Source organism: Anabrus simplex, chromosome 3 (assembly GCF_040414725.1).
Source record: "Anabrus simplex isolate iqAnaSimp1 chromosome 3, ASM4041472v1, whole genome shotgun sequence".
Taxonomy (NCBI): domain Eukaryota; kingdom Metazoa; phylum Arthropoda; class Insecta; order Orthoptera; family Tettigoniidae; genus Anabrus; species Anabrus simplex.
The window spans coordinates 81,884,988-81,912,841 of record NC_090267.1 but is presented as its reverse complement, the minus strand read 5'-3'; the positions used below and the strand labels follow the sequence as shown (position 1 = coordinate 81,912,841).

The following is a 27,854-nucleotide window of genomic DNA, read 5'->3' as shown; positions in this document are numbered from 1 at the left end:
CGAAATAAATACAGCTTTTATCCAAAACAATTGCCACACAAATTAAACAACAATGAATAATGGTGCAAATAACATGTAGAGATCGCGGGATCAAAGTATAAACGGAAGTCATGTTTAACCCACTCTCGCTAAAATAATGAATGGGAAAATAATGAAAAAATGTCCATTGCTCCGATTAATTTGCATGGTACTGTATCCTCTCATCAATATGCTACTTTTTCTTAAGTTATATAGTCAATATGAACATGGTTACTTGTAACATATCGCTTAGCTGAGCAGCTCGACTCCTCAATCCCAAGCCTTCCTAATCCAAAGATTGCAAAATTTTCATAACACTACTCATTTGTCAGGAATCCCCAGAAATAATCATGCCGCTTTCCTCTGGATATTTTCCAGTTCTCGTATCAAGTAATCCTGGTGTGGGTCCCATACAATATAACCATAATCTAACTGGTGTCTTACTAGAGACTTATATGCCTTCTCCTTTACATCCTTACTACAACTAAAAACTCTCATAACAATTTTAAGAGACAGTAACTACCCAATGTAAAATGTAAATATCACTAATCTTAATTACTACAAACACTAAAACACCAATATTTATTGAATTAAATGGATCACACACACAAAACTAACCAATGTGCACCTCTTCAGTGACACCTAGGCCATCTATGACAGCTAATGGTGAACCTGTTGAGGATCCAACCAACCTTTGGGCTGAATACCCAAGAAACATACATACATACATACATACATACATACATACATACATACATACATACATACATACATACATACATACACTACTTTATCACTTCAATAAGACAGAGAGAGAGAGCACTTTCAACAGCCAACCATCCACCAGCACGTCCAACAATGGAACATTCTGTAAATAAGTTTCTAATAAAATCCAACATATGTACATCTTTCTTAGAGTGCTCAGTCTGCAAGCCTCTGTGAAATAACCAAGTGCCTCCACAACCTTTACTTGCAGACAAACCACTGCTGTCTGAGAATAATTGGAATAATTGTGTGTAATTCCACGGTGATCAACAAAGAAATCCATATAAAGACATTATTATAACAATGTAAATTCATGTCCTTGTCTCAAATTGGTGCAGCTCTTCAAGCACACCCCTAACGGAGGTGAGGTGCATGTACCTTTTAAATCACACCAGCCTTCCTGCCTGTTGAACCTGAGCACCCGAGGATGGCAACTAATTGCATAAACCGTCACACAAACGCAGTGGACAAGACATTGTTGACTCTGCAAATGTACAATATTGGGATGGTATGATTCATATATGAAAACTGAGATTGAAAGAATCCTAATTAAAACAAGAAACTGCCTTATCATCTATCTACCAAAATTTTGACATCTGTCAAGAGAACGCAGCATTATGGTCGCCGCTGAAGTTGCAGAAGTGTTGATAGACCTCTCTGTGCTCATTAAACTCAAATATTGCTACGTGTTAACAACAATACAGGTATTCTAAGTCAATTTTCTGCTATTTACTTGCCAATGTAGTAAATCAAAATATTTAATATTCTTATGGTGACAGGTTAAGAAATTTCAGCATTGTGCAGAGTGCATTGTAAAATACCTTACTGTTTGTAGTCACCAGAAAATAATTCATTTTGAAATAGTACAATGATTCCTCAGAGAAAAAAATATATTTAAAGTGTACTGCTGAAGTGGTAGGTTAGAGAACACGCAACTTTAACAACTGATTGGAAAGTTGTAATTTGTCCAGTCTACAAAAAAAACATATTGGAAGTAGCATTTGATCTGTTATTTAAACAAACAAGTTTCAAGTTATAGGGCAACCCAAATGTTAGTGCTTAAATATTGTCTTTTAACTTCCTGTGAAGTAAAAGGACCTCCTTGTCATTTAAAAGCATTCTTGAGGACAACAGAAAAAGCTTGCTGCCTGATAATTTAGAAAAATGTGTACCGTAGTAGTTTATGCAACTCAAAGAGCAATAAATTAAGTTTTGGCTCAATATTTTTCATGTTTAACAGAAGAGCTGTGTCACATTCAAAATATATAGTCCACATTTATTTATTCAACCACAGTACAAATACCTGATTCTTGGACTTCTAAGGGCCATTTTCACCAAATTGAGTTAAACCTGGTATAAATTAAACCTGTCTTTATTTTCTCCAATTTCTGACACTCATTTAGTTTAAACAACAGCTCGCCTTGTTTAAACTAATGATGTCAAGTCTGCACTAGTGTTAGCTGCACTGAAAGAATAGCCGAAGGCATGGTCGATTGGAATTGGCTGTTGAAGAACCTGCTTAATAGCGACTGTACAGAATAAATACTACTAAAACTAAAATTAAACAAGAATGCCATCAAAATAAACAAGAATGCCACTATTCTAAAAAATATTGAACGTTAAGATATATACATATGATACAGTTTTGATAGGAAGATTGGTGTTTGGTGTGCTGTTAGTGCAAGACGAATAATTGGGTCTATTTTTTCGACACAACAGTAAATGCAGAGAGGTACCAAATGACATTTTGACGCCGTTCTTCCATCGGTTAATGGAAGAAGAAAAATTGCATGGGTGGTTTCAACAAGATTCAGCCCCTGCTCATACAGCAGAAGATTTTCCTTTTACAATATCGGAAGTGTTTGCAGAGAGAGTGATCAGTGCTGGTCTATCTCCCTCTTGTTCTCCAGATCTAACAGCGTGTGATGTTTACTTGTGGAGTAAACTGAAAGAAAAAGTGTATCAGTGTATCAAACAAATCCTCACACATTGGAGGAACAGAAAGAAAACATTACGAATGAAATCAGAAACATTACAGAGGCAGAACTCACTCGCGTCAGCCAGAATGTTGTTACCAGATGCAATGCCTGTATAACCAAGGAAGGACGACACTTCCAGCATCTTTTGTAAGGTAAGATTTCATACAAGATTGTTACACGCTTAAAGCAGGGCGGCCGCGTGCGACATAAGTTCGGCTGAGGCAGCTGCCGTAGCGCACAGTACAAACACCATGCGTTCGGTCTGGGTTTATATGAGAGACCTGTATGTTGTCTTAAATATACGCAAAGGATAATATTATATGGAATAGCCCACTTGTTAGACGTTGCATTACTGTGTACTCTGACTAAGAGGGAACATTCTTGGACCTCGTGTTAGCTGCTTATGGTTCACATTGATGTGAACGGTACAATGTCGGGTTGTATCTATTGCAATTAAAGTTATAGTGGAAGTGTGATATCTGAAAAAGGAAAGAAAGAATGGTATTGAAGAATGCCGTGCCAAATGTGAATGTGAATAAGAGGTAGTTATTATCAACATTGAAACTTACTTCCTCGAGTCCTTACGGGCTTACTCCCCGAGGCCTTGTTAGATGTACAATGCGTGCCGTCTCTCGCATGTGGCGAGCTATTGCTTGGAGTGCAGTAAGGGAGGTGGAAGGAGGTAGAGGGAGGAGGAGAGGCTGTGGGTGGAAGAGACTGGAGAACATACTTGCGGTGTTGATTAACAATCTTATCAGAATAAAAGTTAGCAATTAAGAGGATGGTGGCATTGTAAAGCAAGTTTGTTTTTCGGTTATTTCATTCAAGTTACAGTTAGGATTAGTACATTGATCTAAGTGTACGAAGCAATCCTTGATGATATTGAGCAGGGTACCTTTTGGTGTAAGTTTAGGATTTTCAGATCTTTTTTAATATTGGAGAAGTGTTTAAAATAAGCCATGTGCTCTCCCATTGCAGAAAAGCAATTATGGTTTTTAGGTACCCTGCTCAATATTACTGAGGAAAGTTTCATACACTTAGATCAATATACTGTGACTGAGCAGCCTCTAGTCTGCAAAGTATTTGCATTCGATACTTCCCATTAATAAGTGGCAAGATTTTCAAATTCGATATAGTTCACAAAGCATTCTCGAGACAGCAGGAAAGGACGCGATACCTTCAAAAGCAACTTCCTTGAAACTCAACAAAGCGCATTTCATGCTCTATCCCTGATCGTTATGAGAAAGCAACATATACCGATTAATTTTGTAATAATTTTAATTATGAAACACAGATGGCAGAAAAGTAACACAACTTCTCAATTCATAAGGTGAAAAAAAATCCCGGTAAACAGTAGTGACGCGTCTGTGATAGGTGTTCTAACTTTTGCCTGCATCGGCCGTTCATGGTACGTTGAACCAGCTGAGTGAGTGTAGTTCACCAGACGTATAATGAACGCATTGTACCAGGAACTGTTTAAGCCAGGTACATTATTCTAAAAGTTACCGGAATATTTGGAAAAGGACGGCAGTAATATGTGTTCATGTGCCTGACATCTTACGTGAGCTCAATACGAAGTTCCTCGAGGCAAGCAGGACACGTCACGAGCGATGAACCTGTGGATGACGTCAATGCTACATGTCGTATGCCTTTTGCCCGAATGTACAAGAACAAAAATTACTAACTTTTTAACCGATGAAGATACAGAAATGTGACATACTTCATCGTGTAGCTAGTGTTCTGAAGGCAAACATATGTCAATCTCAGCAAATTCCAACAAGGCATTCAAGAGATATCAAGCGAGAAAGAAACCACATTTTCTTGTGACATAGCAAGTAACCTTGGCCTTGTAGAATAAAAGCTGAGGCTCCGGCCAGAGCAAGGCAGTACCAATTCTTCGCTCACAGCTGGCTTGTAAGTCATGCTGCTCGTGACAAGTGAAGTTGAACTTAGTGTTCATTCCATGGGAACGTCGTGATACTTGTATTATTTTTGACAGCAAGTTGATACATAGTTTATTTGAACACCAGTGAGTAACCTATGAATTTTCTTGAGAAACTGTTGGACTTACAATTCGTCAAGGACATTTGAACTTTGGAAATTAATGTGTTTATAACGTTGAAGTTATAAGACTCATAATATTTCGCCAGTATTTGAACTTATAAAATATCTTGATTTCCGTGTGAATAACTTTAACAAACTTGAGGCTAGTATGACTACTTTAAATTTTTAATGGTCATGGAAGGGTATGTATAGGTATTTTAAGGCAGAAACAGGTTCCAAAAAGGACATTCCAGGAATAATTAATGAAAAAGGGGAGAGTGTATGTGAGGATCTTCAAAAGGCAGAAGTATTCGGTCAGCAGAATGTAAAGATTGTTGGTTACAAGAATAATATCCAGATAGGGGTGTGAGTAATACTAAAGAAGTATTAAAATTTACATATGATAACAATGATATTTACAATAAGATACAAAAGTTGAAAACTAGAAGAGCGGCTGGAATTGATAAGATTTCTGGGGATATACTAAATACAATGGGTTGGGATATAGTACCATATATGAAGTACTTATTTGATTATTGTTTGGTTGAAGGAGCTACACCAAATGAATGGCGAGTTGCTATAGTAGCCCCTGTGTATAAAGGAAAGGGTGATAAGACATAAAACTGAAAATTACAGGCCAGTAAGTTTGACATGCGTTGCATGTAAGCTTTGGGAAGGCAGTCTTTCTGATTATACTAGACATGTTTGCAAAATTAATAACTGGTTCGATAGAAGGTAGTTCAGTTTTAGGAAAGGTTATTCCACTGAAGCTCAACTTGTAGGATTCCAGCAAGATATAGCAGATATCTTGGATTCAGGAGGTCAAATGGACTGTATCGCGATTGACCTGTCTTAAGCATTTGATAGGGTGGATCATGGGAGACTACTGTCTGGCTCCATGGCTAAATGGTTAGCATGCTGGCCTTTGGTCAAAGGGGTCCTGGGTTCGATTCCCGGCAGGGTCGGGTATTTTAACCATAATTGGTTAATTTCGCTGGCAAGGGGCCTGGGTGTATGTGTCGTCTTCATCATCAATTCATCCTCATCAAGACGCGCCGGTCGCCTACGGGCGTCGATCCAAAAGACCTGCACCTGGCAAGCCGAACTTGTCCTCGGACACTCCCGGCACTAAAAGCCATACGCCATTTTCATGGAAGACTACTGGCAAAAATGAGTGCAATTGGACTAGGCAAAAGAGTGACTGAATGGGTTGCTATATTTATAGAAAATAGATCTCAGAGAATTAGAGTAGGCGAAGCTTTATCTGACCCTGTAATAATTAAGAGGGGAATTCCTCAGGGCAGTATTATTGGACCTTTATGTTTTCTTATATATATAAATGATATAAGTAAAGAAGTGGAATCAGAGGTAAGGCTTTTTGCAAATGTTGTTATTCTGTATAGAGTAATAAATAAATTACAATATTGTCAGCAACTGCAAAATGAACTCGATAATGTTGTGAGATGGACAGCAGGCAATGGTATGTTGATAAACAAGGTTAAAAGTTAGGTTGTGAGTTTCACAAATAGGAAAAGTCCTCTCAGTTTTAATTACTGTGTTGATGGGGTGAAAGTTCCTTTTGGGGATCATTGTAAGTATCTAGCTGTTAATATAAGGAAAGATCTTCATTGGGGTAATCACATAAACGGGATTGTAAATAAAGGGCACAGATCTCTGCACATGGTTATGAGAGTGTTTAGGGGTTGTAGTAAGGATGTAAAGGAGAGGGCATAAAAGTCTCTGGTAAGACCCCAACTAGAGTATGGTTCCAGTGTATGGGACCCTCACCAGGATTACCTGATTCAAGAACTGAAAAAAAAAAATCCAAAGAAAAGCAGCTCAATTTGTTCTGGGTGATTTCCGACAAAAGAGTAGCATAACAAAAATATTGCAAAGTGGTATGTTCTGAGCTGTCAGTGGACAGATGGCGTGGAATGACATTAGTAGATGAATAAGTTTGAGTAGCATCTTTAAAAGTAGGATAGATCAAAATATGAAGATAAAGTTGGAATTCAAGAGGACAAACCGGGACAAATATTCATTTATAAGAAGGGGAGTTAGGGATAGGAATAACTTACCAAGGGAAATGTTCAATAAATTTCCAATTTCTTTGAAATCAGTTAAGAAAAGGCTAGGAAAACCACAGATAGGGAATCTGCCACCGGGGCGACTGCCCCAAATGCAGATCAGTATTGATTGATTTGTTTCAACTTAGAACATCGTGAGTGTAGGTTTGCAATAGATTAACTATTTTGAATATTATCAAAGTCTAAAACCGCTTTAACTTGTGCATAAAGACTGTTTACTAATTTTCGTAACAGACGGTACCATTTTATACCAATTCGTGTGAAGAGACTGTCTAATGAACTGTAAATACGTCATAATACATTATGCATACTTCGTAATTCAGTGACATTGTGAATTATAGGATTCGTACACAAATACTTGAGGAACTGTGACAGTGAGAAGGAACATTACGCTATTTTACGAGAGAGAGAGAGAGAGAGAGAGAGAGAGAGCTATTTCTTTTTTTAACTGTGAAGGTGAGTCATGATAAACTGTGCTTTGAATGAAGAGTCATCTCTGACAACACGAACGGTAAGCATTGAGTGTGAAGATGAACTATGCATAGAAATGAATTTTTCATTTTCCAATTATTTCAATTTACGTACGAACTGGGACTGGTAAAAAAAAAAAAAAGTGCTTCATCTAGCGAATGGTGATTATTTCCGAAGCTGTTTTAATCAGTTCTAATACCGCAAATCAAACTGTGCTCATTTCAAGATAGGACACTCTAACAGTTCCTAGTCAGATGGACTTTCTTGTGTTAAAGCCACTCTTTTATTAACATGAGAGATCCTGACTCAAGACAACGGCAGATCGACGCAGATCGATGAAGATGACGTAGATTGATGCAGATCAATGCGGAACATGGGTTTGGTACAATGAGGGGCGCTTCCTGGAACGCGGTACTATGGAACATCGCGGTGCTTGCTGTTAGCCGAGTTCCAGATTGTTGCTTGCGGAGTAGTATTCAACTGTTTGAGCTCAACAAAAAGACATATTACAGGTGATATAAGTGTCTTTTCAATCAGAAACATAATTCTGACTCTCAACAGAACTCTTATAGATAATGTCATTGCTGACAAGGAACATTAACTGAATTCAAAAGCTCACTTACTTAATATTTTGATGAATAATTATTAGCAGATTATAAACTTTGAAAGTTAACGTTTTACAACGTAATGCAATAATTCACTCTCATTAAAAATACAGACAGACTTTTGGAAGACAGTGTGTTATCATGTTAGCTCTCGTAATATAGTATGCTCTCACTTGTTGGAACTTTAGAATTTCAATTCAGTGTTTTATTTGTAGTGAAGGCATACAATAAACTCTTAATTCGCAACATTCATATAAAGCGTACAACAAGTTACGTAAAACAGGACAATACTTAGAACTTTCTACCGGAAGATCGAATTTAATTTCAAGTGTTTTATATATATTATGACAAAAAATATTTTTGAGAATTTCACAAGAAGAAATAATAGAATTTACTTTGTTTAATTTACGTAGAAAAAATACTCTGAAATCACAAATGATAGTAGACTAATAATAATGTTATTTGCTTTACGTCCCACTAACTACTTTTACGGTCTTCGGAGACAAATGATAGTAGAAAGGACTTCAGTATTTTGATAAAGTGAAATATTAACTTACTTTCAACATGCTTTATGGTTTTACATTAAGAAAATCATAATGGACATAACTGGTTGGAAAAAACATTACTCATTTGGATAGCAAGATTTTTTTATGCGATTAACACAATTTTTCGTTATTTTGTTGTAGGAATTGGAACATATTTTCCAATAAATATCTTTGATTACTACAATTCAGCAATATAATAGGGTAACGTTTCATAGATTGAATAAATGGGAGAAAGTTATATCTATTATTTTGCCTGGCGATCCTTACTCTCTGTACCCACTCCTAAGGACTAGGCACTCCTTAGAAAGATATCATGCTCTTTGATACCCATTTTTCCTGGTACAGTATATAGTATTGATTAGGTGGTAACGTCTAACCCTTATAATTGTGAGTTCTACACATTTTTGCAATCATCTTAATTGAAAATTATGCTACTTTTCATTATCTTCAAAACCGGTTGCATTAAATTTCCCTAACTCATTTTAATAACAAACTATACATATTTTTAATATCCCCTGAAGTGTTGGGTTACTGTGCTTATATTGCCTACGGAGGCTGGGCTTTGAGTGTTAAAGGATTTAACTCTTTGCCGTCCCTAACGCTCCAGAGCACTTGAATATTATCACCCACCTGCCATGCTGAATGCTCCAAAGCGTTCGTCACCCTCGCGTACATTAGAAGTGTGTTGAGTAGAGTTCTTGATTTATAAATTTCATTTTTGTTCCGTATTGATAGCCACCAAATATCATAAAAAGAAAGAAAGAAAGGTTCCACCTAATCAATACTTATTTATTATCACATGTATGATGGAATATCACATGTATAATAGGACCGGTTTTGACCTCTTACAAGGTCATCCTCAGCTGCATTAGAATCCTATGTTTGCATTTTGTATTATGCCTCATTCCTAAAAGCTTTATGACATATTCTGAAATTTAACAACATTATGTTGATTACACTTTTGCTAAGAGTTCCAATGTTACAACATAGCTAAAATTATAACAAGTTAATACTCTTATTACATTGTCACAGGTGAACAATATAGTGGAAGTGGAAAGTGTTTTTGAAAACTTTATTTGTAAAGTATGACATAATGTTGTATTTGTAATGACCTAACCTGTACTGTGTAATATTTGTAACATATGTATTTGTAAATAGTAGATTTCTATTCTGAACTTACTAGATGGAAGTATCTAGAAAATTGTTGAACAGGGTGTGTGCCTTTTGTGGGTTATGTTTTCTAGAAGGAATTTTCTAACTATTCTGGAAATGGAAGATTCGCGAACGTGTGTATTCGAGAATGTTAGTTAAAGTTCGCGACGGGAGTAGGAATTGTGATTGGTGAATCTAGGAGGGGATGGGTGGACTCGTGCATTCTGATTGGCTACTCCAAGGCCAGAGTTTTCCTATATATAGTGAGCGAGGCAGCGTTCGTGAGAATTCGGTCTTGTCTTGGCCTGATCTGCCTTCAGTCTGTGTTGGTCTGCGTCGTGTGCGACGCCTCACTTCCGGGATGGCGCACCTTCGGGTAAGCACTCTTACTTTCCGTTCCGGTTAAAAATTCCGTAATGTTCGGTTGCTATTTCGTATAGGAGTCTGCCCTAGCCTAACCCAGATTCGCCAAATTAATTATTTACGACGCCTTAGCTTTTCTGCTGGGGTTCCCTGTTTGTTTTAGAGGCATTCCCATTTCTTATTTCACTAAATACGTAGATTGTAATTTAATACATTTACCTTGGGATTTGCCTCTGGTAGTTCAGTGTCACTTGATGTACGACTTTAGGGGAGTAGATTCACTTCACTGTAAATTGTAATTGCTTTTAACCTACTAACTTGCATTGTACTACTGTATTTGTAACTAGTTGTATAGTTGGTTTGAAGTTTGAAACTCGTAGTGAAGCCCATTATCAAAGAAACTCTAAGATATGTGTATCACGGAGCTTATAGTTTGTAAGTTGTAAGTTGGTGGATTTTGTTTGGAATGTATTTGTAAAATTTCACTTGTAAATAATATTTTTCAAATTTAAGGATCACGGCAATTTATTTCGGAATCTGCAATCTAAGCCATGTCCATGCCCTCGGTAGGTCCTGCCTGTTTCCACTTTCTTGGTTTATTATCCACTAGTTGGCCCTACTGATATTTCGTATTATGTTGTTGTTGGCTGAGATCCCCATAGGCCAGCTGATGTATCTCTGCGTGTATAGTGTTTTCTGATAGTGTGTAGTTGCTCTTACTTCCCTCCTTTATTGTGTTTAGTACTTATTTGTGTAACCACCGTAGTAAAGGTTACAACATAATATAATGACCCAATATACACGTGTAATTATAATAAAATGGATTCGTCTTTTCTTTCTAATGCATAATGTAAGAATAATTTACCATAAGCTTTTGCCTATTCAGTTAAAACAAGTTCCATTCTTATAAATGTTTAGTCATGTATGAGGTGAGCTTTGTTGATATTCGTGAATATTACAGCAGTAAATTAGCAGTAAAATACGCCAATCAAGTGTAATTATATGCTGATGGCTCAATAAAATATATTACATATCTACATTAAAATATTAGCAAACATGGTTGAACGTGCTTAAATGCTCTTTTGAAAGTCTAAAACAGTTGATAACAATAAATCTTGCGTTGTTTTGCGTTACATATTACATTGAAATAATGTGAAATTTGCCCATTATACAAACATATAAACACATTAAAGTATTTAAAACATTGCAAAGTATGCTTAGACGCAAATGTCTGTTTGTAGTTTAAATTAACAAGTGACAGCACATTCTTATGTTGTTTTAAAAAAGACTGATGAACATGCGAGTTAAAAGTCTGAATTTGCATAATCCTTATCCGATACACTTTGTGTAAAACTCAACCGCTTTATCTTTCTAATTTTGTTTTTGTGACTTGAACCTGGCTTGTTTGACTTGGCTGATGTTCTGGAAATTGTTCAATTTGAATGACAAGGTCGTAATTGTTGGTGGCTCTTTCCTTTCTTATAATGTTGATGTTGATAAATGTCTGTAATTCGAAATAAACGAATTAGAAATTTAGAATATAAGTTGTGTACTATTGTATGAGTTCTGTATACTTACTGTTGTGGAGTGGTTGAGATGTATGCTGCTTGGCTGTCTGTCGCGTATTGTATCTCGTACTTCTGGTGTTGGTGTCGCCTGTTGTGACGGGGGTGGAGGGGTGAGTGGGGGAAGTTTCGGCGTGTGTATGGACGGAGCCATGTATGTCCGCTGTCTGCGCTATAGCTTGCGTATGACGTTGTTTGTTGACTAATCTGAGGTAATCATTCTTTATGATGGGAATAATCTTATTAAATAAAATATTAGTTTTCTCAGTTATTTCATTAATATAGTAATTGGGGTTTGTATACTGATCAAATGTTATGTACAGTTCTTCGTTTATATCAAGCAAAGGACCTTTAGGATTTGTATTTAATATTTTCAAATCATTACCTATATCCGTGAATTTATGCTTGTACTCATGCATGTGCTGACCTATTGCAGAAAAATGATTATGCTTGATGGCATTGAAATGTTCATTATATCTGATCATATAATTTCTACCAGTATGCCCTATGTAACTTGTAAAGCAGTTATTACAACTCATTCAATTAACTCCTGACTGAAGATATTTATTATTACTGTTAACTGTCTTGGTGTTATGTATGCTGCGCTTACTATTATGTGTAGTTCTGAAAGCTATTTTAAGATTATGCTTTTTAAAGATATTAGTTAAAGAATATATACACATGTTATTAAAAGTGAAAGTTTCGTAATCTTTCTTGGGTTGATCTAGTTTCACCAGTGTAGTTTTGGGTCGGGATTTGATCTTTCGAATAATGGAATTAACCATTTCTTTTTTATAACCATTTTTTCTGGCTATTTCATGAATTAGTTGTAGCTCTTCGTTAAGGTCTGTTTTTTATAACGGTATACTAAATGCTCTATGAATCATGCTATGGTATGCAGCTTTTTTATGGGAATTAGGGTGAATGGAGTCTGTTTTTATAGTGTTTATTGTATGAGTGGGTTTGCGGTAAATTTTGAAGGTCAGGTGTTTTTCGTGCCTAGTAATCGTCGGATCAAGATAGTTTCACTTACAGTTATTCTCGGATTCTTTAGTAAATTGTATATGCGTGTCTATGGCATTTATTTTGTTTAATGGAATAATGAAATTAACTATTTCTTTTTTATAACAATTTTTTCTGGCTATATCCGTTTTTTACGATAGAAAAATTTGATTTCGGTTTTTATCCAAATTCTATTAGTTTTTCTCACGGTATCACGTGTTTGCTTGGTGTTTGTGTGTTTATTATTATATTTATTTAAAAACTTTGGAGTTAAGTCATAAGCAAGGCATTCTTTTAAAAATGCAACATTCTTAGTTGTATAGTTGTTATTAACTGCAAATTCAAGTAACCTCATGAATTCTTCAATTTCTAAGGTACTTAATCTGCTGTAAGTTTTGAGATTGGTTCTAATTATATTTAAAGTGTTTTAGTAGGGATATTTGGATACATATTAGTTATATCGTAAGAGGCTATGGAGTGGTATTGTTCTAACTGTAAATCTTTTGTTTTATTACAGAAGTCTATTGAATTACGTATGCTTTTATTAGCTTGAAAAAAATGGTTTTTAAGAAATTTTTGAATATATTTGGAAAGCTTATATGTAGGACTAGATCTGTAATTTATTATGGTCTCATCGGTGTGTTTTCTTTATGAATTTTAGGAAGAGCTTTTGCATTCGGTAGCTGGGGGTTCATTGTTATTAGATTATTTGCTTCTGTTTCGGTTAGCAAAAAATGTGTGTTTTTGAGGTTTCCTTGTATTGTGTTAGTGGGATCCTTACGTATAATATGAAATGTATCATTGTTGAAACATTCTTTTGTTTTTTGAATGTATTCATCCTTGTTAATAACTACTGTTGTATTACCTTTGTCAGCTTTTGTTATAAGGAGATTATCTTGCCTGACTTTGTTCTTAAGACTATTTATGTGCGTTTTGTTCGCTTTATAATTAGATATGCTATCTTTTACTTTGCTGACGTATTGTGGTAGTTTTTTTGCAATATCGTGCCCGACTTCTTCTCGTATTTCATGTAGAATTCTTTGTATAGCTAATTCTGTTTCTGTTACCGCGGTTGTGATGTTCTGTAATATTGAGATATTGCCCCAATTATGTTTAGGTCCTTTGCTTAATATTTCATTTTCTGCTTTGCTGAATGTAGTGTTCGTAAGGTTTTTCACAGGTGGATAAAATTGATGCATTTTATCTCTTATAGATTGACTGCTGTAATATTCACAAATATCAACAAAACTCGCCTCATACATGACTAAACATTTATAAGAATGGAACTTGTTTTAACTGAATAGGCAAAAGCCTATGGTAAATTATTCTTACATTATGCATTAGAAAGAAAAGACAAATCCATTTTATTATAATGACATGTGTATATTGGGTCATTATATTATGTAATAAGAATATTAACTTGTTATAATTTTAGCCATGTTGTAACATTGGAACTCTTAGCAAAAGTGTAATCAACATAATGTTGTTAAATTTCAGAATATGTCATAAAGCTTTTAGGAATGAGGCATAATACAAAATGATAACATAGGATTCTAATGCAGCTGAGGATGACCTTGTAAGAGGTCGAAACCGGTTTTATTATACATGTGATATTCCATCATACATGTGATAATAAATAAGTATTGATTAGGCGGAACCTTTCTTTCTTTTTATGATATTTGAGTTGAGTTGTTGTGTGTTGAAGGGTCTTGTGAAACCAAACTGTATTACCTTGACTCAGCAAGCTGTAAGGAACTTGTTAACAGCATTTCCTGCATGTATTTCCCAAGCAGACCTATTTTATAAACATCGTCTTTCAGTTAGAGATTATTCTTGTTTTAGTTCACACCATGTCATCTAATCACGGAATTGTGTCGAAAGGTATGAAAGAATGCAAAATTGAAGATATGTTAGAAGTTAGTGGAGATAGTGAGCTTTCTAGTTGTGGTTCAGAATTGTATTCTGATGAATGTAGTAGTGATAATATCAAAAGCTAGTAAAACAGAGACAAGAAACTACCCAAGTCTTAAGAAGAATAAAAAGACAACATCATAAGGACACCCTGCAGTTAATTGAAGAACAGTTCAGTAAAACTAAATCAAGGGACTACTACAAAACCTTCAGAAAGCAGCTCCAAAAATATGAACCCCCGATCCTACTGATGAAGGATGAAGATGGTAAGCTGGCCCATAACAATAAAGACAATGCAGAAATTCTGGCTAAACATTTCAACAAGCTTTTAAATTGTGAGGAACCTACAGAACTCCTTCATTTGGACACCAACACCCCGATAAAAACATCACCAGAAAACATCAATCCCCCCACAATAAAGGAAGTCTACCAAGCTCTGAATATATTAAAAAACTACAAAGCGCCAGGAGAAGATCAGACCTTTGCGGAAATCTGGAAATATGCAGGAACCTCAGCAAAAGTTGCCCTCCATCAACAACTTGTCTCTATCTGGATTAAAGAAGAACTACCAGAACACTGGACAACAGCCCTCATTCATCCTCTGCACAAAAAAGGGGACAAAACCGACCCTAATAACTACAGGGGAATCTCTCTCCTAGACATAACATACAAAATATTTTCAATAATCATCCTTAATAGGATAAGTTTACAACTTGAGAAAGAACTAGGAAAATATCAAGGAGGTTTCAGACCCTGGAGGAGCTGTCCTGATCAGATCATGAGTCTTAAGTTGATAATGGACTATAACAGGAGAAGAAACAGAGATATGGTGATAACATTTGTAGATTTCAAGAAAGCTTATGATTGCATCCATAGAGAATCTCTGTTTAAAATTTTAAGACACCTTGGACTACACCCCAAATTAATAACCATGATAAAATTGACTCTCACCAATACCAAGTCAAAAGTGAAGTTTAGGGGTGAAACATCAGAGACATTTGAAATTAAAACTGGACTACAGCAGGGAGATGGGCTCTCACCACTATTATTTAATTGTGCTCTAGAAATGGTAATGAGGGAATGGTTTAGAAAATGCCCCCCCCCAAAATAAAGATTGGCCGAAAAATCAAAACAAATTGCCTGGGTTTTGCTGACGATTTTGCATTACTAGCAGTGGACATAAAAGAAGCAAAAACCCAGATATCAGAACTTCAAAACATTGCAAATAAAATTGGCCTCAAAATATCATTTGAAAAAACAGAAATTATGCCCCAAAAACCAACACAGCTAAAAGAAGTCACCATAAATGGTAATAAAATCAAAATAGTAACTCAGTTTAAATATCTTGGAGAAGTAATAACACATAACTTAAATGAAAAAATCTCAATCCAAGTAAGAACAAATAGATTAGCTAAAGCACAAAAATTAACATGGGATATCTACAAAAAGAAATGTCTATCAATAAATACAAAAATAAAACACTACAACACAGTTATAAAACCGGAAGCTACATATGCAGCAGAAACACTCTTTTACCTGAATAAACAATCAAAGACTGACAGACTTCAGAAAATTGAGAGGAGGATTGGAAGAACCTGTATCAACAAAAAATATCAGAAAGATGGACAGTGGCGGTTAATACCTAACAAAGTCGTGTACAAAGAGCTAGAACCCATTACAGATACTATGCGTAAGAGGAGACTGGGATTCTTTGGACATATCATGAGGATGCAGGACTCGAGACTTCTGAAACAACTAGTACAACACAATCTCGTCTCAAAAAATACCACAACAGGATGTAAATGGATCAGAGAAGTAAGAGAGGATCTGAAGGAAATAGGCCTTACAACAGAAGACACCAAAAATAAGATAAAATTGAATACAAAACTCAAGAATACAAACCTCCGCTTTACCCTTACACAAAACAAACCAACACCACGCACATTTTCAACTGAGGAAAGGGCACGAAGATCGGAGCGTCTGAAGAAGTACTGGGAGGACCGCAAAGCCCGAACAATCCCTTCAAAGAGACCTGAACGACGGACTGACTAAAGTGATCCTATGTGGTCATAAAAGAAGAAGAAGAAGTGATAATGATTCCGAGAATCATGAGCGTGAACAAATACTGTGTGATCGAGGGACAGGGCTACAAAGAAATGTTACTAGTGATACCTTGAGTCACAATATTCGTTTTGATAAACTGAAAATATGAGAAAACAATGCCAGTCCAAATCACGATTTACCTTCCGAGAGTTCAGAAATTTTTTTTTTTAAATTATTTGTGAGATCGGAATTTTATGAGCTAGTAGCAGAGCAGAGGAATATTCATGCTGAATATTTACAAAGAAAAACTGGCATGAGTATAAGTAAATTATATTTCATTGTTGTGCCTGTGAAAACTACTATGTGATGATAATGATGATGGAGAAATGCAACATGTACATCATTAAGAACAAGTATTATTAGATATAACTTGCACAATATTGAACCTTAAATGACAGAAACTAACCAACCAAAACTCTAAACTGAAATATTTCACACATAATTGGACACTAACACAGATGAAATAAGGGCATATGTAGGGGTTTTAATTTATATGGGATTGGTTGTTTTACCTGAAATAAACGATTACTTCCTAGGAGACTTTTGCGTGTGCCCGTTAGTAAGGCAGGCAATGACACTGAAATGGTTTAGGAAACTTGGGCAATATTTACATCTAGGTAGCCTTATAAACAGCAGTGAACATTACGATATTCTGTAAAAAGCAAGACGAGCTCTGCAACTTACCGAAAAATGTGGAATTTTGTATGCACCTGGCCAGGAACTCGCAGTAGATGAAGCTATGATAGGTTTCAAGGGGAGATTTTTTTTGAAACAGTACCTCCCAGGGTAACCCACCAAATGGGGTATCAAAGCATGGGGTATCGCTGATTGTAGAAATGGCTACTTTCTGAAATGTGAGATTTACAAGGGGAAGAAAGAAACTAGGGACCAGAATTTATTATTAGGAGAGCAGGTGGTTTTACACCTGACAGAGTCATACTGGGGAAAGTGGCATCACGGTTACTTTGATAACTTTTTCTGTTCTGCAAAACTGATAAAATTATTGCTAACCCATAACACCTATATCTGTGCGACAACGAGGGTAAATAGAAAGGGTTCGCCTGATCAGTTTAGGAAACCTCCACAACTGAAACTCAAGCGGGGAGAATGTAGGAAAATGCAAAATGTGGGTGTAACAGCAACAGTCTGGCAAGATAAACGTACTGTTCTTATGCTGTCAACAAATTCAGATTATGTGAATGATGGTACAGTGAAACGAAAAACTGGTAAAGGCAATGAAGAAATAAAAATTGTGTGTTCTCATGCTGTCATAAATTACACAAAACATATGGGTGGCGTGGACATCAGTGATCAGAAAAGAGAATACTACGGGGTTGGGCGATCGTCCAAAAAATGGTGGAAATTCATTTTTCATTTTGTGATGAATATGTGCATTGTGGACAGTTTCATTCTTTATGATATGAGTAACCAACCAGTTCCTACAGCTCATGGAAACAAACAGCTGAACTTCCAGCGCAACTTGCTGCAACATCTGATGGAGAACGTCACGACCCGCAAATGTACGGGCAGGAAAAGAAGTTTATCTATCGGCTGTCCATCCCCTAAATTATTTCACTCTCTTGTGAAGATAGCTTGCCGTGCCAAAGTGTGTGCTTGTGTTTACAAATTAAAAATAGGGAGAGGCAAACAAACAACATTCAAATGTAAGCAGTGCAATCTACCACTGTGCAGGATGAGGTGCTTTTTGGAATACCATCAGGAGCGAAATGTGGATATTCACAATTAGGGTGAGTACACATTTATATGCACTAATCATTTACAGTATGTACAAAATGCAAAGGAAATTACATTTATATCTTTATTTGTTTGACTTCTAGTTATTTTCTTTAAAAGGATGGTGTGGAGTAACAACACCGTGTTTATTACAAGCTAGTCTCCTTTTATTAATAATCCCCTAGACTTAGACTCTACATAAACACATACATAGACGTTACAATAACTGCAACTAGACAACGTGCGGTATCCCCTTGAGTACGTCACATCTGCTCCCCAACCTGGTCGATTTCCGGAGGAACTACCAGCTGCACCAGTCGACTGATTCTGGAGCCGTCTGGCTGGCGTAGGATGATTGTTTGGATCTTTCCATCTCAATGGAAAATTCTAAATTCCCTGAATCCTCCCCACCAAGCCGCCCGTGGCGCGATGCATTTCCATGGAACTCCCTGGTGAGCACAATAGTGATGCGTACTGGGGTCTCGGTTTCCAGGACAGTGTCGCCACTGGATGGGAGTTGTGTGGCTAATTATCTCTGTTACACGATTGGGAACGAAGGTCTTCCATTTGTTTGGGTCATTTTTTATCCATCCCAACGTCACTGTAGAATCACTCCACAGAATGGGCCTGTTGAGGTCGAAACTTGTTTCCTCACAAAAATAACACAGGAGGCGTGTGCCTCTAAATGCGGCGAGCAACTCTATCTTGGAAGCGTCACCTTCTTCACTGGTGCTAGTCTGTTTTTGCTGCAAACTATGCAAGCGGGTGTGGTATAGTCCTGTGTTGACGTTACATAAATAACTGCTCCGTATGCCCTCTCAGAGGCATCAAAGAATACGTGCACATGTGATTCGTGATTTGTCTGCCCCATCCCGATCCATCTGGGGATGTTTATAGATCACAGGAAGTGAAGTTTGCTAATCCATGAATGCCAATCCTTTCCTATATCCGGAGGTAGTAACTCCTTCCAAATTAAACCCCTAAGCCAGGTGTCCTGAAAGATTAATTTAGAAACAATTCCTACTGGTGCAAAAAGTCCAAGAGGATCGTAGAACTGGGTGGTGGCACGAAGAATGTTTCTCTTGGTTGCTGGTTTGTGCATAAGATGGCTAGCAATCTTCTCCTTGTTGGTGAAGAGACAATCTTCAACAGTATTCCAGTCTACTCCCAGAACGGACGTCATTCTTCTTTCCTCCAGCTTTTCCTTGTGCCATAACGTCTTTAACGGTTTCGAGTTACTTGCCCACTTGGAGAGTGGGAGTTTGATCTGTTGTAAGAGCGCGGTGAGTTTCTGATATATAGCGATTACCTTTGAGTCATCATTAACACTTGCAGTGAAGTCATCCATAAACATAGATTTGTTAACTAGCTCTGATGCAACTCTATATCTGTCCCGATTCAGTGTGGCAGTTTCCCTTATAGTGGCCGACAGGAGGAATGGACTAGATGTCAGTCCAAAGGGCAAGCGTTTAAAGCGATAGGATATCAGCTTGTTTGATGTGTCACAGGTTCCGTCCTCCCTCCGCTCGACATGATACCATAGAAATCTCGTAAGATCTCTATCATCCTCGTGGAGTGTTAATTGTAGGATTGCTTGTTGGCCGTCGCATACAACTGCCTTGGAGTGTTTTCTAAACCTTAACAATGTACCTAGAATTTCCGGTAACAGGTTAGGGCCCATTTCCAGTGCGTCGTTCAGTGATGGAGAGTCTGTTTCATGGAAGGACGAGTCGAAGACGACTCTGTATTTTGTGCTACTCGCATTGGATTTTTTCACAATGTGGTGAGGTAGGTAAAACACATCCCCAGAACAGTTGTTGTGAGGAACAGCCTCTACTTGATCTCTCCGTATATAATCTAACATGTGTTTGTGGTAAATGGACTTCAACTCATCATTCCTTTGTAGTCTATTTTCTGATGAGAATTGCCTTTCTGCTGTGGTGAAGTTGGAGGAAAAGAGAACGCCCTCTTTCCTAGGTAGCGAGACAACTCTCCTTCCATCTTCCTTATGGTAAGTGTTATGGAAATCTTGGAGAATAGCATGATCCTTGGGCGATAGTGCTCGCCATTGATGTTCCTTAATGCCGATGGTTTCCAACTCCCAAAACTGACGTACACTGTCATCGGAGATTTCCTACAGCCAATGAAATATGATGGACCATTATCTGGTTGACTGTAATGCCGGATCTGTTTCCGCTAACGGCGTATCCAAATATGTTAGGCAGTAGAACAAGAGAATGGGATACTCTCATTGGTTGTTTCATAGTTACAATCTTCCAGTAGTGGTCTGCGCCTTGCGGATCTGCTAGTTTGAGTTTGTTGAGTGAAGCCAGGACTGTTATGTCATGCGGTGGCGTCGGTTGTGGTGTATAGGTGCTGTGACTTTCGAAAGCACCAACTGAAATACGAGCATTAGTCGAAAATCCCATCATTTCAAATGAGACGTTCCTTCTTGAAGTTAAAGTCCTAGAAGGTGATTCAAAGGTGGTTAACTCCAATGTCTGGCTATGATTAACGTTGAGTTCCAATGAATCTATCAGAGAATGATGAATAAAGCTAGACTGACTACCAGTGTCCAGGACAACGGGTAAGTTTCAGTTTTCCTGTCGGTCCTTTGATCCACATGCGAATAGTCTGAAGGTATGTGAGGTTAGAAGTGGTGACTTCCATTTTGCCCACGGAAGAAGGCAGGGTGTCTGCTTTACTGCAGATAGATATGTGATGGAGACCCTTACACTGGTTGCAGGATGCCTTTCCTCGTTTGAAACACTTATCCTTATTGTGACCTTTCCTGAGACACAGGAAACAACGTTTTGCCATCTTAAGTTTATCAGTTCTAACCTTGGTGTCTTGTATTTGTTGACAGTCTTGGCTCCAGTGTCCTTCATTTCCACAATACACACAAAACGGTGCCGTTTCTCGCTTGCTTCTTCTTGCAGCATTGTTTGCTTTTGTGTTCACCTGAAAAGCAGCGGCTGTAAGTATGTGAGGTGCTGCAGGAAAAAGATCTCCCCGTATTTTTTGTGCGTTGATAGCACCTTTGACCTCCTCATTAAGGAATTCCATTAGTCTCGAGAGATTCTCTTCTTGCGTGTTGTGTCTTTTGGCGTGAATGAGCCAACGGCGACAGATGTCTTCCGGAAAGGCACGCAGTAGCTTAGGAGCGAGTATCCTTCCGTATAGGTCCACGTCCTCTCCTAATGCTCGCAAGGCTTGAATTCGCCTGTGACATTCGATGTACGTATTATTTAGTATTTCCGGGCTCTCTGAAGCTGCAACCTCAAGATTTTCTAAGAAATCTAGATGTGATTGGATAATTCTATTTTTATCCCCATAGTGTGATATCAGAATCTGCTCAGTTTCTTCGCATGTGTCGCTTGTAACGGTTATCCCGTTGACTAGCCGCTTTGGTTCCCCTTCCAAGTATCCGTGCAGAAAGACGTGTTTATTTATGGCAGAGACTGATGGATTTCTGTCTATGGATGCCTCAAATTGTTCCCAAAACCGGGACCATTCCTCGATCTTTCCCGTGAAAGATTGTAATTTTATCGTTGGTAACCTGACTTCTGGGACAACGTTGTGAACCGTTGGATTTGTAGAAGATTGGGTGGCGACATTCGTGCTATTGGAAATTCTAAGTTCCCATGGAGGGAATTAGATATTTTTCCACCAATAGAGCATATAAAAAATCTGATAATGCATAATGCTGGTTAATAGAGCAAACGCCTGAAAAGCCATACATCTAATTTTTGATCAGATTCGTGCTATTTCCAAGTTGACTCTGCTCCAGAAGTTGTTTCGCCCTTCTAATAGCTCGTTTGCTCTTGTCTGTGTACTCGTCACATGCTATTGTATCTGCATTGTATTCTACGTCATCGAGCAGATCTTGAATGGAATCATCTAAGGCGAGTAAGTTGTCCAAAGCTTCGTGTAAACGTTCACTGAAATGCTCTATTTTGTCAACAGGTGTGGAATGATCGAACGTATTTATCTGATTTATGAAGTGTGTGGCATTTGATTGATGAGTTATCCGTTTACGTATTAATTTTGAACGATGCCCTGCAATTTCAGTCATGTTGATACTGGATTCTCGTTTGTACGTAATTTAGAGTAGAAATGACGAAACTTTGTATTAGGTTTAGTTCCTAGGAAAGTGACAGATGGCAGCACCAGTCAAGATGACCAGCGTGGATTTGTGGTATCAAGTCTTCTCTGTCACAAAATGGCGCCTTCGGAATCAAATGATAGGTTCAAGCATTCATACAACTAAACGCGTACCTAAACCAATCATTACGGTACTAAAGGGAAAAACAACTATTGAGCCAAGCCCTACTTGAATGCCAGTAAGTATTATATTTGACTAAGAAATAGGGCGAAGCTTGTACTTATCCGTCGTTTTGAGGCTAAACGTGATGACGTGAGGCTAGTGATTTACCCTTTTCAATAATCCTTAAGAAGTGAAATTAACATCACTGCCTTCTCCTCACAGAAACGACCAAATATGTTTCGGAAGCCGATAGTATTCGTGGTTCGTGTGAACACCAATATTTTCACCGGGTTTCGGCACCAAAATTGTGGAGTAACAACACCATGTTTATTGCAAGCTAGTCTCCTTTTATTAACAATCCCCTACACTCAGACTCTACATAAACACATACATAGACGTTACAATAACTGCAACTAGATAGCGTGCGGTATCCCCTTGAGTCCGTCACAGGTGGTATTTATGCTGCTGTGCCTATTGGGATTTAAAGGACTCTGTCAGAAAACACAGTAATTACGGCCGGGCATTCGCCTTTAAGTGGGGAACGGCAAAGGTTTAACAATAAATAATGTTATTTGTTTTACGTCTGACTAACTACTTGTACAGTTTTCGGAGATGCAGAGGTGCTGGAATGTTGTCTTGCTGGAGTTCTTTCACATGCCGGTAAATCTACAACACAAGGCTGACATATTTGAACACCTTCAAATATCACTGAACAGAGTCGGAGTCAAACCTGCCGACTTAAGCTCAGAAGGCCAGCACTCTACCATCTGAGCTACTCAGCCTGGCAGTAAAGGATTTAATTATGTACATGTATTTAAATATATAATCCATCAAAAATAGTAGTCTTCTTTCTGCACCACTTTTACCACACCCAGGTGAGGTCACGCATGTGAAATATGTTGCGCACGTGAACTTGGCCTTTAAAAACAAAAAATAAAAATTTTAATCATACTGAATCAAAGATAAATGCAGTGATTTTTACAAAAATGTGCTGACAGACTGAGAGAAGTAAAAATGTAATTCAATGTGACAAACCTGTTTATTGAAGCCATGTCTCTCCTCCAGAACAAAGGTATAAAACACAGAGAAAGGCATGTTGATGATTGTGTTGAAGATGTTCATCAGTAATACAAACATCATGCTCTGTACAATCTCGTTGTACGACGTATAGCCCAACGCTTGCGTCACTCTGCCAGCATTAGTCCAGAAGATCACAAATCCATTGACCAGGATGATAGTCTACAAATATAAAATATAGAATGATATTAATACTCATCCTTGACATTCAGACATTGAATATTGACCCAAGAGTAGGCAAATGAATCGACAGGATAATATTGAGAAATAAATCTCTCAAAGGATGGCATGAGATAGTATAAGAAGCTGGTCTACGATGATAAGGACAGTAATGTTAACAAAAAGGAAAATGAGAGGAATAATTTGGAGGTTGATGGGAGTATATAAGAAGAAAGACATAAGACAAGAAAATAAGGAATGCAATAAAAATATAGAAGTGGCACATCTACTAAGAAAAAAGAAAGAAAAATATGAAGACAGGAAAGAGGTAAACGTAAAATTGAAACTGACTGAAGGAAACCTAGACTCTATGACAATTTAAGTCTTGGGAAATACCTCAAACGTCTAGACATACTGGTAGCCAAGAAGGATTCATGGAATATTTACGAGTATAAGTAAATTATATTTCATTGTTGTACCTGTGAAAACTACTACATGGTGATGATGATGATGATGATGGAGAAATACCAATCTGAAACACATATCATTAAGAACAAGCATTCTTAGATATAACTCGCACAATATTGAACCTTAAATGACAGAAACTAACCGTTGATAATTTGAAATTTCATGATCCGTATTGAAGTGGGATTACAATAATTGAAATTAATAGGGGTCCTCCTATTCAATACACAGACATTTATTAGTGTGAATCAATCACATGTCGTTCACGTGAGGTACTAGTTTCGGCAGTAAACTTGTGCCATCATCAGCCAACGAGTCTAATCAGGCAAACGTATAGTGCCATCATCAGCCAAAGAGTCTAATCAGGCAAACATATAAACTAAAAACAACTTTAAAACACACTGTAACACCTGCATAGATGAATAATAAATAAAATATGGTACATGATGATATTGCACTTCAGTGTAAAACCCTTTTAAAATGATGACGACTCCATTGTTTTGTACATATGGTGGTTTGTCCAGCTTGTATATGTCTTGAACGAAAGACTAAAAAGTCTAGAAATGACGAGAAACGACTAGAAACAAACTCACCTTGAGCAACCTGTTTGATCGGCAGACGGAGCTGGACTGATGGATGGAATCATGAGGTTAAGGTCCAAGGCGGAGGGGAGAAGAGGGGAGGGTAGAAGTGGAGCAACTGTCACGAGCTAAAGTGGAGCGGAGGGATGTGGTAGTGGGGGTAACTGATGAGGAGATATATTACGTATGGTTTGAAATATAGAGTTGTTTTTAGGAGGTCTAATATTTTTTAACCATTTAATTAAGAGATCAAAAATAATATTAGATTTCTCGGAAATTTCATTTAAATTATAGTTAGGGTTGAAATATTGATCGCAATGAATGAAACAATTTTTGACAATATTCATAACTGTTCCTTCGTTTGCTATTTGAAGTATCTCGAAGTCATGTTCTATGTCAGTGAGCTTATGATTAGCGTCGTGAATGTGTTGGCCCACAGCAGAAAACTTGTTATATCTTACTGCGTTGACGTGCTCTGAATGTCTGGTAGTGAAGCTACATCCTGTTTGTCCCACGTAAGAGGCGCTACAGTCATTACATTGAATCTATAGATTCCGGATTTAGAAAATCTGTTAAGAGGTATTGACAGAAGCTGAATTGTGTATAATTTCTGAAGTCCTGATATAAGTTCTGAAGAAAATTTTTACGTTATGTTTTCGAAGGATATTGGTGATTTGATGGACATCATCATTGAATGTAAAAGTAGATGAAATGGTAGTTTTAGGTTTTTCTTTTGTCAGAGTAGTCTTAGGCCGGTGTCTGAATTTATTGATTATCTGTTCTACAAATGATCTGTTGTAACCGTTAACTTTGGTGATTGCCCTTATAATGTTGAGTTTGTTATTGAGGTCTTTTTTAGTCATAGGTATCGTGAATGCACTTGAACCATGCTATTGTACACTGTACGTTTGTGTGTTTGGGGGTGTATGGAATCCTGGCGAATAGTATTGGCAGTTTGTGTCGGTTTTCTGAAGATTCTATATGAAAGAGCAAAAGGGTTTCTGAGAATAGTTAAATCCAGAAAATTAATTACTTTATCATTTTCGGACTTAAGCGTAAATTTGATGTGGGGGTCGATGTTGTTTAGTTCTTGAAGGGTAGAGGTCGCATTCTTGATTTCTTCATTCATTATAACAAATGTGTCATCAACCTACCTGGCTCAAATGAGGATGTTTGGAAGCGTGTTATTTATTTTTATATATTCCAGAAAGTCTAGAATTCCCGATGCAGGTGATCCCAAGGCCAGTCCATTTTTTTGATAGATGGTTTCATCAAATTATTGTTGATGACCAGTTTCAGAAGAGAAATAAAATCTTGTATTTCTAATTTGCTGAGAGAACTCTGTTTGTTTAAGTTATTTTCAATAATGGAGGAGAGTTTGGTTATGGGTATGCTTGGAAACATATTTACTATGTCGAAAGAATGAAAGGTATGGTTGGGTTGCACATTAAACGACTTCATTTTTTCAATTAGTTCGGTGGTGTTTTTGATGGATTTTTTAGAGAGAAATTGATAGTTCTTAGTTAAAAATGAATAAATTGAGAAACTTTATATAGAGGGCTGGGTTTGTAGTTAATAATGAGCTGGATAGGAATGTTAACTTTATGTATTTTAGGGAGGGTTTTAACTGTGTGTAAGCCTGGGTTCATATTTAACAGTTTAGATTTTTCTTGATCCATAAAAAGAAAGTATATATTCTTTAATGTTTGTTTTAATTGTCACTGTACTTTCTGTGTAGGATCATTATTGATTATTGTTAACATGCTATTGTTAAAAAATTCTTTGGTTTTTGATATGTAATTAGTTTTGTCCATGATAACTGTAGTATTTCCTTTATCCACTTTTGTGATAATTAGATCGTTATTTTTAATTTTCTTTTCGAGTTCTGCGATTTGTTTATGTTCAGAGGTCTTTTATTTACGTTATTAGAATTGAACATCTTATCTAATTTTTTTTTTTTTCAAATCTAATTTCATCTTGATCTGCTAGCGGCATTTTATTGATTGTAGCTTCCGACTCAATAATCAAGTTAGTGGCTGTGTTTATTTTATTCATATTGGGCCAATTATGCTTTGGGCCATTCGCTAAGATGGTGGTTTCTTCCTTGGTTAAAATTACGTTCGAAAGATTGACTACCGGAGTTTTCTACTATTTCGAGAAAATGTCGTACTGTTTCGTTCCTGGTTGTAAATCGGGTTACGGAAGGAAGTACGATGGTAGACGATATTTTACGCTGCCAAAGGGAAATAATCTGTTTGCGAAGTGGATTACAGTTATTCCCCAGAAAGATAGGCAATTGTCGGCCAAAAGCAGAATATGTGACCTGCATTTTTCGGCAGATTTAATTATAAAGGCGGACTGTTTCGTTGTGAATGGTGAAAACGTTGAACTTCCTAGTGTGAGGTGGAAAATAAAACCAGGAGCAGGTGCCTCATATATTTTCAAATTTACTGAAATACCTATCCACTGAGGTAAAATCGCGAAAGGCACCCAGTAGCAAAAGGATGAGGAACGAGAATCACGAAGTGAGTGAAGCAGTGATGACAACATTAGGCGGTGAAGTTCAAGTTCAGCCTAGTTGTAGTCAAATTCAGGGTCAGTCTAGTTCTCTTAACGATACCTAAAAGATAATATCTCTCAGAAAGCAACTAAAGAATGCAACTCGTAATTTAATGCGAGTTAATGCAGTCTTTCCTCAGCCAAAGCTAGGATTAATTTCCTACAAGGGCAGGTTAAGGGCACCTAATTTCAATTTATAGTTTGTAAATTTCTTAGTAAGAAGCAGAAAATTATTACACTGTGTTAAAGAAATGTCAAGTAAAATCTCCCAATGGTATGAGGTACAATAGTGATTTTCTTTTAGAGAGTTTATTACTTAGAATAACATCACCTAGAGGATAGGATATAGGAATAATTTGTTACCTTTTCCCCCACAAAGCCATTTGAGGAAACTCTGCAAAGG

At 37.1% G+C, this 27,854-nt stretch overlaps 1 protein-coding gene across 3 annotated transcripts in view; it reads right to left on the bottom strand.

Moving 5' to 3' along the window:
• The window catches only part of LOC136867033 (CAAX prenyl protease 1 homolog), a 121,149-nt gene that overhangs the window by 34,354 nt on the left and 58,941 nt on the right, over positions 1–27,854 (bottom strand). For all 3 annotated transcript variants that reach the window (XM_067144131.2, XM_067144130.2, XM_067144129.2), the window contains exon 4: positions 23,646–23,849. In XM_067144131.2, coding sequence (XP_067000232.2) covers positions 23,646–23,849 — 204 coding nt within the window. The remainder of the gene's footprint in view (positions 1–23,645; positions 23,850–27,854) is intronic.